The 14,055-nt window shown below is 33.4% G+C and overlaps 1 protein-coding gene across 1 annotated transcript in view; it reads right to left on the bottom strand.

Annotated features, from left to right (window-relative positions):
* Positions 1-2,058: 2,058 nt before the first annotated feature.
* Positions 2,059-14,055, bottom strand: part of SLC26A7 (solute carrier family 26 member 7) — a 228,662-nt gene continuing 216,665 nt past the window's right edge. Inside the window, exons 16-18 of the mRNA XM_066372472.1 lie at positions 5,567-5,621; positions 5,353-5,465; positions 2,059-2,094 (exon numbers count right to left, since the gene is read on the bottom strand). Coding sequence (XP_066228569.1) covers positions 2,059-2,094; positions 5,353-5,465; positions 5,567-5,621 — 204 coding nt within the window. The remainder of the gene's footprint in view (positions 2,095-5,352; positions 5,466-5,566; positions 5,622-14,055) is intronic.

Below are 14,055 nucleotides of genomic sequence, written 5' to 3'. Positions count from 1 at the left end.
AATCTTGGGTGTCTAAAACTCATATTAAGCTATTGAGTTCTCAGAACTCATTTCCAGGAAGTTCTTCTAGGTCAATAGTCATTGTTACCTTGATATACAGGATAAGCCTTAGAACAAAGTTTCTATATATAACACCTAATTTGGTCTTCTTTAACTTTGAAAAAAATATTAATATTTGTCACAAAATTTATTGGTTTTTAGGTTTTATCCATTATACTTCCATTATACACATTGAAATGCATTCAAATAATTCTGTTCCAACAATCCTGTGTTAGCTTTAACAATAAAATATAACAATTTATTCATTAAATATAATAATTTTAGTGCCATATCTCTAACAAATTAGAATATGCCTGCAGTGCATATAATTTAATTATAGGCCAAAGTCACATAAAGAAGTATCAATTTATACATAGCAAAATCTATTTTGTTTCGTTAACTTTCTTTGATTCATGTTTTTGTGTCAATGAACAGAGACAGTGAATGTTTCCACTATTAACCTCTGTAATAATTTAATGGGACAGAGTGAAATTTTTTTCTCTAGGAAAATTTTACCTCTGACTATTACCTCCACTCTCTCTTGGAACAGTATTAAATGAGGATGAAGGCTGACTTCACTCATTTTAATTCAAATTATTGCTAAAGGGATTGAGGCTTCCTGTGGGACTAAGACTATACTTTGTAGTTCATGTCAATTGAGGTTGAATTGGCTGGATGAGTTATGAGAATTTTAAATGTTTATTATTCACCTTTCATTATATTACATTGTCCTACCTAAGACTTAATATTAAAGTTAAGGGCCATGTAAATGTTAACCACACATTTGTGAGGCATTAGAATTTACTCTTACAAATGTTCATAAAGAACACCTAAATTACTATTCTTGTAATTTTGTTCTCAATCCATTTCTTAAACTCACTTTAAAGTATTTAGCTTTTTGTTATACTGGTAAGTTTAAAATGCTTTATACCTTATGCATAATTATGTAGCTATACCTATCTTTGAAAGTGAGATTTTTTTAATAGGTAAATCAAATTGCTAGACAAAGATATGAACCAGCATAATTGTATGTAAGAATGAAAACAATAATTTATACAGATCATCCTAGTCTGTGGTGTTTGTCAAGGACTCTGTAGGTTTGGTGGATTTATAAAAAATCACATATCTAAGCACTCCTACAACTAAAGAAAAAGGAAAACTTACATATATGAATGTATTATATTATATTGACTGTCTCTCTGAAATAGGAAAGACTTCTCAGAGTAATATAATTTTTATATCAGAAAAGCACAAATCTATCCTTACTGGTGGTATTTTCTTATTTAAAAATCATATTTGTGAAAAAATATATAAAATGTGCAACTTGCACATTCTTGGGCTCTAAAAAAAATTAAGCTGAAAGTAGAGACTTTTATGCAGTTGGACTATGGAAATTGGGAGCAACTGGTTCGATGATATCCTAGATATTTTCAATATTCACAACAAAAAAGAGAAATGTGAAAAACTCGGTTTCTTTGAGATACCAGATATCTTGGAAATATTCCTGAAGACTGCCAGGCACTGATAGTATGAAGAACAATGGTTTTTAGTTTGTCATTTGTTATTGTTTGACTTATTTTCTGTGAATTTTATATCACATAAAATAACATTTAACCTTATTGTTATTTAATGGCTTTTTTTATTCTGTAAAATGGCAATTTGCTAGCTTTTTTTGTATATTAGTTACAGATGATCCTGTACTTTTACAAATTGTTTCCAAATGTTCTGAATCACTTATGACAAAGTGTTTGTTACTTTTAAAAATTAACTTACAATAAAACAAAAAGTATTGTGGAAGAGGAAATAAATTTATACCAATTTTTTATAAATAATTACTCAGTGAATCTGCTTACTAACAAAAATTAGAAAATACTGTTAGCAAATCTTGACCAACATCACACTTGTGGTAGAAATCATCGGTGGTATCTAACAAACAAAAAAAGTTTGTGCAAAATGCTAGAATATGGCCTCTTCGGGGCAGTTGCTAAAGACAAGAGCTATGCTGCAGCAATACACGTCTCAGACTTCACTCTGGTCATTGAGTTTGTTCAAATTCTGAAATAAAAGAGGAAGAAATAAACATATGTAACTGACTAAAAAACAGTAGTAATTTATTATTTATTTATTTATTTATTTATTTATTTTATTCATTTTAGAGAGGAGAGAGAGAGGGAGAGAGAGAGAGGAGAGAGAGACAGGGGGGAGGAGCTGAAAGCATCAACTACCATATGTGCCTTGACCAGGCAAGCTCAGGGTTTCAAACCAGCGACCTCAGCATTTCCAGGTCGAGGCTTTATCCACTGCGCCACCACAAGTCAGGCAAAAACAGTAGTAATTAAAACAAGCTGTCCAGCCAAGCTAAGAAAACAGTCTATGAGAGTATAGCAGGTTAAAGTCCAAGTCCAAGATCAGAGTACTGACTTTGAAACCAGCTCTACCTCTTACAAATGGTGTAACTTCTTGGGGCTGTTTCCTCATTTGTAAAAATGGGTTAATAATAGTATCTACCTCATAACATTGTGGCAAATTTAGTGAATTAATATGGGTAAAGCTTTTAACATATTTCTGGAATATAACGAGCACTCAATAAATGTTAAGATAATAAAATAATAATAACAATGATATTATTTTATAAGTATATAGAGTTCTGATTGACTATAATAGGGACGACTCCTGGAGGTACCAAATGTCTAAACATGAGGGAAGGCACGATGATTTAAAGTAAAAAAAAATTGCAGGGAATCAAAGCTCTGGGAACAATTCCAAAACTAACCATAAGCCCAGTATTTATTTATTTATTTTTAAATGTTTATTAATTTTAATTTATTGTGTTATATGGATTCAAGTGTCCCATTCAATATAGCACGCTCACCCCCCAACCCTGTGTGCCTCATTACACCCCATTTGCCACCCTCCCTCTAATTTCCTCTCCCCTTCCCTCTGGCATTTGCTGTCCTATTATCTGTGTCCGTGTGTTATGTATATATAAATTTGCTAATCTCTTTACCTTCTCTGATTCCATCCCTTCATCCCTCTTTCCTCTGACAGCTGTCCCTCAGCTCCCTGTGACTCCTGCTCTGCCTCTATTTTGTTCCTCAGTTCACTATTTCACTAAATTTCACATCTAAGAGAGATCATATGATTATTTTTTCTCTGCCTAGCTTATTTCACTTAGCATAATAATCCCTAGATCCATTCATGCCATCGCAAAAAGTAAGATTTCCTTCTTTTTCACTGCTGTGTAGTATTCCATTGTTTATATTACCACAGCTTTTTAATCCACTCATCCACTGATGAACACTTGGGTTGCTTCCAGATCTTGGCTATTGTAGAAAATGCTGCAATAAACATGGGGGTGCATATATATTTTTGAATCGGTGATTTGGTATTCTTAGGATATATTCCTAAAAGTGGGATAGCTGGGTCAAAGGGCAGTTCCATTTTTAATTTTTTGAGGAAACGCTGTATTGTTTTCTACAGTTGCTGCACAAGTCTGCATTCCTACCAGCAGTGCAGGAGGGTTCCCTTTTCTCCACACCCTCACCAGCACTTGTTGTGTGTTGTTTTGTTAATGAGTGCCATTCTGACAGGTGTGAGGTGGTATCTCACTGTGGTTTTAACTTGCATGTCTCTGATGTTGAACACTTTTTATATGCCTATTGGTTATCTGTATGTCCTCTTTGGAGAAGTATGTATTCAGTTTCTTTGCCCATTTTTTAATTGGATTGTTTCCCTTCCTGGTGTTGAGTTTAAGAAGTTCTTTATAAATTTTGGTTATTTACCTGTTATCAGACATATTGGTGAATATGTTCTCCCATTATCTGGGTTGCCTTTTTATTTTGTTAGTGTTGTCTTTTGCTGTGCAAAACTTTTTAGTTTGATATAGAATCATTTGTTTATTTTGTTCTTTATTTCACTTGCCCGTGGAGATAAATCAGCAAAAAATATTGCTACCAGAAATATTGGAGGGTTTACTGCCTATGTGAATGGTGTAAGTTGTTGATCTAATTTCATTTTTTATTTTGCATGTACCTGTGCAATTTTCCCAACACCATTTACTAAAGAGACTGTCTTTACTCCATTTCATGCTCTTACCTCCTTTGTCAAATATCAATTGACCATAAAAGCATGGGTTTATTTCTGGGTTCTCTGGTCTCTTCCATTGATCTGTAAGCCCGTTCTTTTACCAGTACCAAGCTATTTTGATTACAATAACCTTGTACTATAACTTAATATCAGGAAGTGTGATACTTCTCACTTTATTCTTTATTTTTAAGATTTCTGAGGCTATTCATGTTCATTTTGGTTCCATTTAAATTTTTGGCATATTTGTTCTGTATCTTTGAAGTATGCCATTGGTATTTTAATAGAAATTGCATTGAATTTATAAGTTGCTTTGGGTAGTAAAGACATTTTAATGATGTTTATTCTTCCTGTTCATGAACACAGTATATGCTTTCACTTTTCGTACCTTCCTTGATTTCTTTTTTCAATGTCCTATATTTTTCCAAGTACAAGTCTTTTACCTTCTCAGTTAAATTTTCTTCTAGGTGCTTTATTTGTTTTTGTTGCAATAGTGAAGGGTGTTGTTTCCTTAATTTCTCTTTCAGTCAGTTTATTGTTGGTGTGTAAAAATACCACTGATTTCTGAATATTATTTTTATATTCTGCCAGCCATCTTGCCAAATTCATTTATCAAGTCTAGTAGTTTTTTGACTGAAACTTTAGGGTTTTCTATGTACAGTATCATGTCATCAGCAAATAATGATAGTTTTACTTCTTCTTTTCCAACTTGGATGCCTTTTATTTCTTTTTCTTGTCTGATTTCTGTGAAATCCCAGTATTTAGAAGATAACTTTGACACTTCAGATCACATGAATGCTGGACTTTGTAACTATTTCCAGAAGTGTAAATGTGAGTATAAAGTCAAGGTTTTTAGAGCAGAAAATACCTATAATGTTATATTTAGAGTTTTTGTATTTGACAAGTGAATTCAAATTCCCAGGATACTGGATTCTGGAAGAAGCATTTATTTTACAATCAAGCAGTTTTTACTTAATAATGGATCACCAGATCCTGTATGCCATGATACTAATGAAAAAACCAAATTATTAAACAATGTCCATAAGTGATTCAAATAAGGAATGAAACCATTTCTTTACTTGTAGTGGAAGACTCTGTGTGGGGGGCGGGGGAGGGGGATTAATAGATTTTTTGATACCAGTAGTGTAATAGGCTAATATTAAAAAAAAATACTAAGTCCTTGATTCTTACATTCTAATTTTTTCTTATGACTATTGCATGCCAACTTACTTGTCTCAATTTATTTGAATGAATCTTATTTATTGCAGCAGATACCGATTTAAAAAAAATTGATTTCTCTGAATCTAGGTTTCCATGGTACTTGATTGCTTTTGCCAAGGAAGCTACAAGAAAGCACAAATGATATAAGGGATACTATAGCAACAAAAGGATAATGTTCAATTTTTTAAGGGTCAGTGTTAAACAAGGACACTCCCTTTCTTACCTGTGCAATGGGTTAAGGATACATCAAAACTCCTGCTCTTACAGTCCTTGTAAACCTGGAAGAATTAAAATAGTATACACACAATTAAGGCAGAATAACCAGCAAGAAGGGATAAGATAGGCTTCAGAAGAAAGGCAAATTTTTAGTAAAAAAAAAAAAAAAAAAAAAGTCAACATTTATGATGTCAGAACACCAGAAGGTGGCATTGCTACACAGTTAAGCATACTTTGGCAAGCTTTTAAAAGAGACTGTCTTAGTAAGAATGAATGCAGCAGGGCATTTACCTTTTACACAAATAAATTTGACTGCTTACATTTTCTACTGCATTTAATAAAAATAAAAGAATTGTCTTTCTTTCCCTATAAGAACTACATAAAATTGTTCTCAACCTTCTTTTACTGGAAGTCAAACACCCATTTGTGAAAGTGATTAAAAAAACCACAACAGACTTTAATATTTTTACAATAATTTGTCCATATTCATGGCCTCTAGAAACCCTATTCATGAATGGCAAGTTGAGATACTCACTATACTCAAAACCAAGTTTGATTGCCTGACTTCCATTTTTAAAAGTCTATCAAGTTAAGAGATCCTAAATAATTTGCTGGACAAGACACTTTAAGGTCCAAGAGAATCTCAAAGAGAAAAATCTTATTGAAGTCCCTGATACTAAATTCATCCAGACCAAAGTCAGCTCATTAAACACAGTGCAAGTAAATCTAGAAGTTTTAGTAACTGCAGGATGGATTTTGTTAAACAATAGTAAAAAAATATTATATATAAAATATAAAAAACTGCATTTAAATACATTCTAAGATTATGCATGAGACATTAAAATTTTTCTGTATATAATTTTAGCAGCAACCAGTTCTGTTTTTGTTAAAATTATAAAATAGAAGATGAATCTCTCTGAGCATGAATAAATTAGCAAACAAATAAATTAATTAATAATACATGAACTGAGACTTGGCCATTGAATAAATGGCTCCTGTCTTTGTAAGTTGAAATCATTATTTCAAGGTGAACTGTCAGTGTTTGACTTTTTCTTAAGCTCAGGAAAGCCCAAAGACATTGTTACTAGCAGTTTGTGGATGCTAATAAACATAATCTGCAGTTCACTAACTTCTCCACTGTCTTAAGTACAAAAATTAATAGATGTCACTCCATTTCTTTCAACCTCTAACTGCTAGAAGAATGTTCCTTAAACTAAAGCTACTAAAACAATAACTCAAGAAGTGTTATTAAAAAGCAGGAAGACATACGCGACTGAAGAGAGTCTGTGGTTCTTTACTTTGGACCGTTTTTTAGGATGGCTATAACTAAGACATAATGGTAGTTGAAATGATATTTTTTTGTATTTTAAGAAATAAACTTTGAAAAATAAGAACAAAGAATAGAAGCTAGCATCGTTGAGTATTTACTAACTGCTACAAACTTTCTTATGTTCTTTATATGGAACAAGTCATTGTTAAGCCTCACAACAGCTTAATGAAGTGGGTATTTCTACTTCCAGTTTACAGAAAAACAAATACTTAAGTTCACACCATAGAACTAGTTATATAGCTAATATTTGGACCCAAGGTTTGATTATCTTTAAAACCTATGTTTTTAGGAACCATCATAATTTGTAACCATGATGAAATAAATAAAACAATAATAAGGAAATTAAAAAGGGCAAACTGATTAAAAAAACACTAGACCAAGGGCAAATATCATGTTCTGCCAGAAAAAATAAAATGCATCAGTTAATTTATTCCTTCATTACATTATGTAGTATTTAAAACAATTAAAACAAATTTTATAAAAGCTTTTTGTCGACATAACCAATACATGGATTATTTAAATTTCTCTAAATTTTTAACTTTAGATTGTAACTCAGTGGCAATAAGTAAACATTGCCTTCTCTTTACTAACTCAGCCTGAGTCACAACATCTACAGAGGCTAGATAGTAAATACTTGAGAATATTCAGAAACAAATTTAAAATACAAGAAAAAATATACATATCGGCTTTCCCCAGTAATAGAGCAATCCTAGTCCAGTGTTTCTCAAAATATAATCTTTGGACTACATCCCAATTCCCTATAGTTGTTTAAAATGCAGGGTCCTACAATCTGACTTTGGGTGAAAATAGAACTACCTTATGACCTAGCAATCCCTCTACTGGGTATATATCCTCAAAACTCAAAAACATTATGCAACATAATTGAACGACAAGATAACCTGGACTTGTTATCTTTGAATATATGTATCCTGATTTATTGATGTCACCCCATTAAAAAAATAAAATTATTAAAAAAAAAATTGGACAATAAAAATAACATAAAAAAAAAATGCAGGGTCCTAGCTAGAAGTAGGACCTAGAGGACTGTATTTTAAATGAGCACTTTATATCATGCTTATAAACAGGAATTTATTAACTTTCTTCTCAACCTTGAAAACAGAGAGTAAATAAAAATGAGAACAAGAAACCCTTTGGCCCTGGCCGGTTGGCTCAGCGGTAGAGCGTTGGCCTGGCATGCGGGGGACCCGGGTTCGATTCCCAGCCAGGGCACATAGGAGAAGCGCCCATTTGCTTCTCCACCCCCTCCCCTCCTTCCTCTCTGTCTCTCTCTTCCCCTCTCGCAGCCAAGGCTCCATTGGAGCAAAGATGGCCCGGGCGCTGGGGATGGCTCCTTGGCCTCTGCCCCAGGCGCTAGAGTGGCCCTGGTCGCGGCAAAGCGACACCCCGGAGGGGCAGAGCATCACCCCCTGGTGGGCAGAGCATCGCCCCTGGTGAGCGTGCCGGGTGGATCCAGGTCGGGCGCATGCGGGAGTCTGTCTTACTGTCTCTCCCCGTTTCTAGCTTCAGAAAAATACAAAAAAAAAAAAAAAAAAAAAAAGAAAAGAAACCCTTCAGTGAAGAGAAACTATCTATTTACAATGCAAATTTAGATGCAAGAAAAACATTTGTGTTGAACTCTATGCCAAATTATGTGAAGTTTTTATATTAAATAAGAAAATAAAAGTACATACAAGAATACATAGGTTCTAAACTCATGGACCTTGGTTTTAAAGAGCATTTTATGAATTTGACTCCAAAGGCAAGGGAACTGAAGGCAAAAATAAATGAATAGGACTACATCAGACTAAAAAGTTTTTGCTCAGCAAGAGAAACTGACAACAAAATAAACAGAGAGCCAACTAAATGGGAAATGATATTTTCAAACAACAGCTCAGATAAGGGCCTGATATACAAAATATACAAAGAACTCATAAAACTCAACAACAAACAAACAATCCAATAAAAAAATGAGAAGAGGACATGAACAGACACTTCTCTCAGGAAGAAATACAAATGGCCAACAGATATATAAAAAGATGCTCATCTTCATTAGTTATTAGAAAAATGCAAATCAAAACTGCAATGAGATACCACCTCACACCTGTTAGATTAGCTATTATTAACAAAACAGGTATTAGCAAATGTTGGAGAGGCTGTAGAGAAAAAGGAACCCTCATTCACTGTTGGTGGGAATGTAACCATTATGGAAGAAAGTATGGTGGTTCCTCAAAAAACTGAAAATAGAACTACCTTATGACCCAGCAATCCCTCTACTGGGTATATATCCCCAAAACTCAAAAACATTGATTCAAAAAGACACATGCAGCCCCATGTTCATTGCAGCATTGTTCACAGTGGCCAAGACATGGAAACAACCAAAAAGCCCTTCAATAGAAGACCGGATAAAGAAGATGTGGCACATATACACTATGGAATACTACTCAGCCATAAGAAATGATGACATCGGATCATTTACAACAAAATGGTGGGATCTTGATAACATTATACGGAGTGAAATAAGTAAATCAGAAAAAACAAAGAACTGCATTATTCCATACATAGGTGGGACATAAAAACGAGACTAAGAGACATGGATAAGAGTGTGGTGGTTACGGGGGTAGGGGAGAGAAGAAAAGGGGGAGGGGGAGGGGCAGAAAGAAAACTAGATAGAAGGTGACAGAGGACAATCTGACTTTGGGTGATGGGTATGCAACATAATTGAATGACAAGATAACCTGGACATTTTTTCTTTGAACATATGTACCCTGATTTATTGATGTCACCCTAGTAAAATTAATAAAAAAAAATAAGAAAAAGAAAATAAAGGTTCATTACATGGGGGGGGAGGTGATAGCCACTAGATTGAAGGCCTAGGATATCTGAAATTAAACTGTATTGTACAACTTATTTTCTGAATATGTGCTAATACTATAAAAAAATCACCCTTCACTTTTACAAAAGAAATAAACTGATATCCAGACAGGTTCAGTTTATTTCCTCAGCACCTCACAGCTAGAGTGATATTGTTCAGATTACACACTCAGACTGTCACATTCTACGCAGCTTCGCCTCCACATATTCCACCCACCCTTGTCTTCATAAGAAAGCTATACTAAATTTGACCTTTATACCATATTGAGTTTGAAAAGTTGGCATTTTAAATTCCCAGTACAAAGAACAGAGAAATGGTTAATCAATGCAACAAAAATATAAAAATTTACTACATGAAAACTTTTAAAGATTACTGATCATGATTCTTTAAAAGTCAATATGCAATTTCTTTTTTATATTTTTTAAATTTTTAAATTTTATTTTAGAAAATTAATTTTAACAGGGTGACATTGATTAATAAGAGTACAGAGGTTTTGGGTGATCATTTCAATAGCATTTGAACTGTTCATTATGTTGTATACCCATCAACCAAAGTCAAATCATTTTTTTCACCTTATATTTGTCCCTCTTTACACCTTTTCCCCACCGCATTCCCCTATGACCTCAAACTCCTCCCTCATACCCAATTACCCATCCCCTAGGTATCCTTCCCCCGGCATAACCACTTATCTATGTCCATAAATCTGTTTTATATCCCACCTATATGTAAAATCATACAGTTCTTAGCTTTTCTTGATTTACTTATTTCACTCAGTATAATGTTCTCAAGGTCCATTTAAGTTGTCATAAATGGTACTATGTCATCATTTTTTATGGCTGAGTTGTATTCCATTGTATATAGGTACCACTTCCTCTTTATCCAATCCTTTATCAAGAAACACTGAGGTTGTTTCTATGTCTTAGCCACTATGAATAATGATGTGATAAACATGGGGTTGCATGTGTCTTTACGTACCGTGTTTTCTAGCTTTGAAGACAGATACCAAGTAGAAGGATTGCTGGGTCATAGGGTAGTTTTACCTTTAATTTTTTGAAAAACCGTCATACTTCCATAATGGTTGTACTAATTTGCATTACCATCAGCAGTAATTGAGGGTTGCTTTTCCTCCACAGCCTCTCCAACACTTGTTATTAGTTGTCTTGTTGATAATAGCCAATCTAACAGGTGTGAGGTGATATCTCATTGTACTTTTTATTTATGTATCTCTAATATCTAGTGAAGATGAGCATTTTTTCATATATCTATTGGCCATTTGTATTTCTTCCTGAGAGAAGTGTCTGTTCATATCCCTTCCATTTTTTTATTGGATTGTTTGCTTGTTTGTTGTTGAGTTTTGTGAGTTTTTTTGTATATTTTGGATATGAACCCGTTAGCTGAGCTGTTGTTTGCAAGTATCAACTCCCATTTAATTGGCTGCCCACTTGTTTTGTTGTCAGTTTCTCTGGCTGTGCAGAAGCTTGTTAATTTGATATAGTCCCATTCATTTATTTTTGCCCTTACTTCCCTTGCCTTTGGGGTCAAATTTATAAATTGTCCTCTATGGCCAAGGTCCATGAGATTAGTACATATGTTTCCTTCTATGTAATTTATTGTTTCAAATCCTATATTTAGGTCTTTGATCCATTTTAAATTAATTTTCATTCTTTTGTATGTGGTCTTCCAATTTTCCAGTAACGTTTCTTGTAGAGCCTTTCTTTTCTACATTGTATGTTTTTGGCTCCTTTGTTGAAGATGATTTGTTTATTTTGTATATATGTGGTTTTGTTTCTGGGCTTTCAATTCTGTTCCATTGGTCTGTATGTCTGTTTTCTGGCAATACCATGCTGTTTTCATTATCATGTCTCTATAGTATACGTTGAAGTCAGGAAGCATGATACCTGTGGGTTTATTCTTTTCCCCAGAATTGCTTTTGCTATTTGGGGGAGTTTTAATGGTTGCATACTAACCTGGCAATATTTTGTTCTATATCTTTAAAAAATGACATTGAGATTTTGATGGGCATTGCTTATATTTTTATATTGATTTGGGTAATATAGCCATTTTAACTATGCTGATATTTACAATCTATGAGTGTGAAAATTTATTCCATTTCATTTGTGTCTTTTTCAATTTCTTTCAGTAATGTTCCATAGTTTCATAGTTTCAGTATATTGGTCCTTCGCACCCCTTGTTAAGTATATACTTTGTTTTTTTTTTTGTTTTGTTTGTTTTTGCAGTTGTAAAAAGAATTGGTTTTCTTTTTAGTTTATTATCTGAAGTTTCATCATTGACATCTAGAAAAGTAGTAGACTTCTGTATATTGCTTTTGTTTCCTGCAACTTGACTGTATTGGTTTGTTGTTTCTAAAAGTGTTTGATGGAGTCTTTGGGGTTTTCTACATACAAGATCATGTCAGCTGCAAAAAGTGGTACCTTTACTTCTTTTTTTTTCAATATTAATGCCTTTTATTTTTTTCCTCTTCCTGATCGCTCTAACTAAAACTTCCAGAACTACGCCTGACCTGTGGTGGCGCAGTGGATAAAGCGTCGACCTGGAAATTCTGAGGTCGCCGGTTCGAAACCCTGGGCTTGCCTGGTCAAGGCACATATGGGAGTTGATGCTTCCAGCTCCTCCCCCCTTCTCTCTCTCTGTCTCTCTCTCCCTCTCTCTCTCCTCTCTAAAAAAATGAATAAAAAATAAAAAAATAAAAATAAAAACTTCCAGAACTATGTTGATTAAGTGTGGAGAAAATGGGCAGCCTTGTCTTGTTCCTGATGATTTTAAAGGAAAAGTTTTCAGTTTTTCACCATTTAGTATGATATTAGGTGATAGTTTGTCATATATAGCCTTTATTATGTTGAGGTACTTTCCTTCTATTCCAATTTATTGAGTGTTTTAAACATATGGAATGTTGTAGCTTATCAAGTGCCTTTTCTGCATCTATTGATAAGATCATATGTTTTCTTCATGTGGTGTATTAAATACATTGTTCAATTTCTGTATGTTGAACCATCCTTGTGTTCCAGAAATGAATCTCACTTGATCATGATGTATTATTTTTTAACATGTTTTTGCATTTGATTTGCTAGTCTTTTGTTTAGAATTTTTGCATCTGTTTCATTAGAAATATTGGTCTGTATTTTTCTTTTTTGTAATGTCCTTGCAAGGTTTTGGTATGAGGATTATGTTGGCTTCATAAAATATGTTGGGAAATATTGCTTCTTCTTTTATTTTTCTGGAAGACTTTGAGAAGGATATGTACCAAATCTTCTTTGAATGTTTGGTAGAATTAAAAACTGTAATGATCTGGTCTTGGACTTTTGTTTTTGGGGAAGTTTTTGATAGTTGTTTCAATTTCTTTCTGGCTTGTAGGTCTATTTAGGTTTTCCACTTCTTCTAGACTCAGTCTAGGAAATTTGTACAGTTCTAGGAATTTATCCATTTCCTCTAGGTTGCTGAATTTGGTGCCATATAATCTTTCATAATATTTTAATATGATCCTTTGTATGTATGATGTCTGTGGTAATTTCTCCTCTTTCATTTCAGATTTTGATTATATGAGCCCTTTCTCTTTTTTCCTTAATGAGTTTAGCCAGTGGTTTGTAAATTTTATTGATCTTTTCAAAGAACTAGCTCTTTGTTATATTAAAATTTGCTATATTTTATTTGTTCTCTATTCCATTTAGTTCTGCTTTAATTTTTACTATTTCCTTTCTTCTGCTGACTTCGGATTGCCCTTGTTTTTCCTTTTTTAGTTCCTTATGGTGTGGTATTAGGTTGTTTACTTGGAATCTCTCTTTTTTCTTGATATACACCTGTAATGATAGAAACTTTTCCCTTATTACTGCTTTCACTGGCTCCAAGAAATTTTTATATGTGTTGTCATTTTCATTTGTCTGTATATATATATATATTTTTATCTCTGCTTTTATTTCCTCTTTGACCCAGTCATTTTTTAAAAGTATGTTGTTTAATTCCCACATTTTAGTGGGTTTCTTTACTTCCTTTTACAGTTGAAATCTAATTTCAAGGCCTTATTATCAGAATACATGCTTGATATAATTTCTGTCTTTATGAATGTGTTGATGTTAGTTTTGTTGCCCAACATATGGTCTATCCTTAAGAATGTTCAATAAACACAGGAGAAGAATGTGCAATATGATGTTCTGGGGAGAAATGTCCTATAAATATCTATTATGTCTATTTGGTCTACAGTGTCCTTTAAGACCAATATTTATTTATTGAATTTCTGTTTGGATGATCTATCTAAAGCTGTCAGTGGTATGTTAAAATC

This window comes from Saccopteryx leptura, chromosome 3 (genome assembly GCF_036850995.1).
Source record: "Saccopteryx leptura isolate mSacLep1 chromosome 3, mSacLep1_pri_phased_curated, whole genome shotgun sequence".
Lineage (NCBI taxonomy): Eukaryota > Metazoa > Chordata > Mammalia > Chiroptera > Emballonuridae > Saccopteryx > Saccopteryx leptura.
This window is presented reverse-complemented; position numbering and strand designations above follow the sequence as displayed.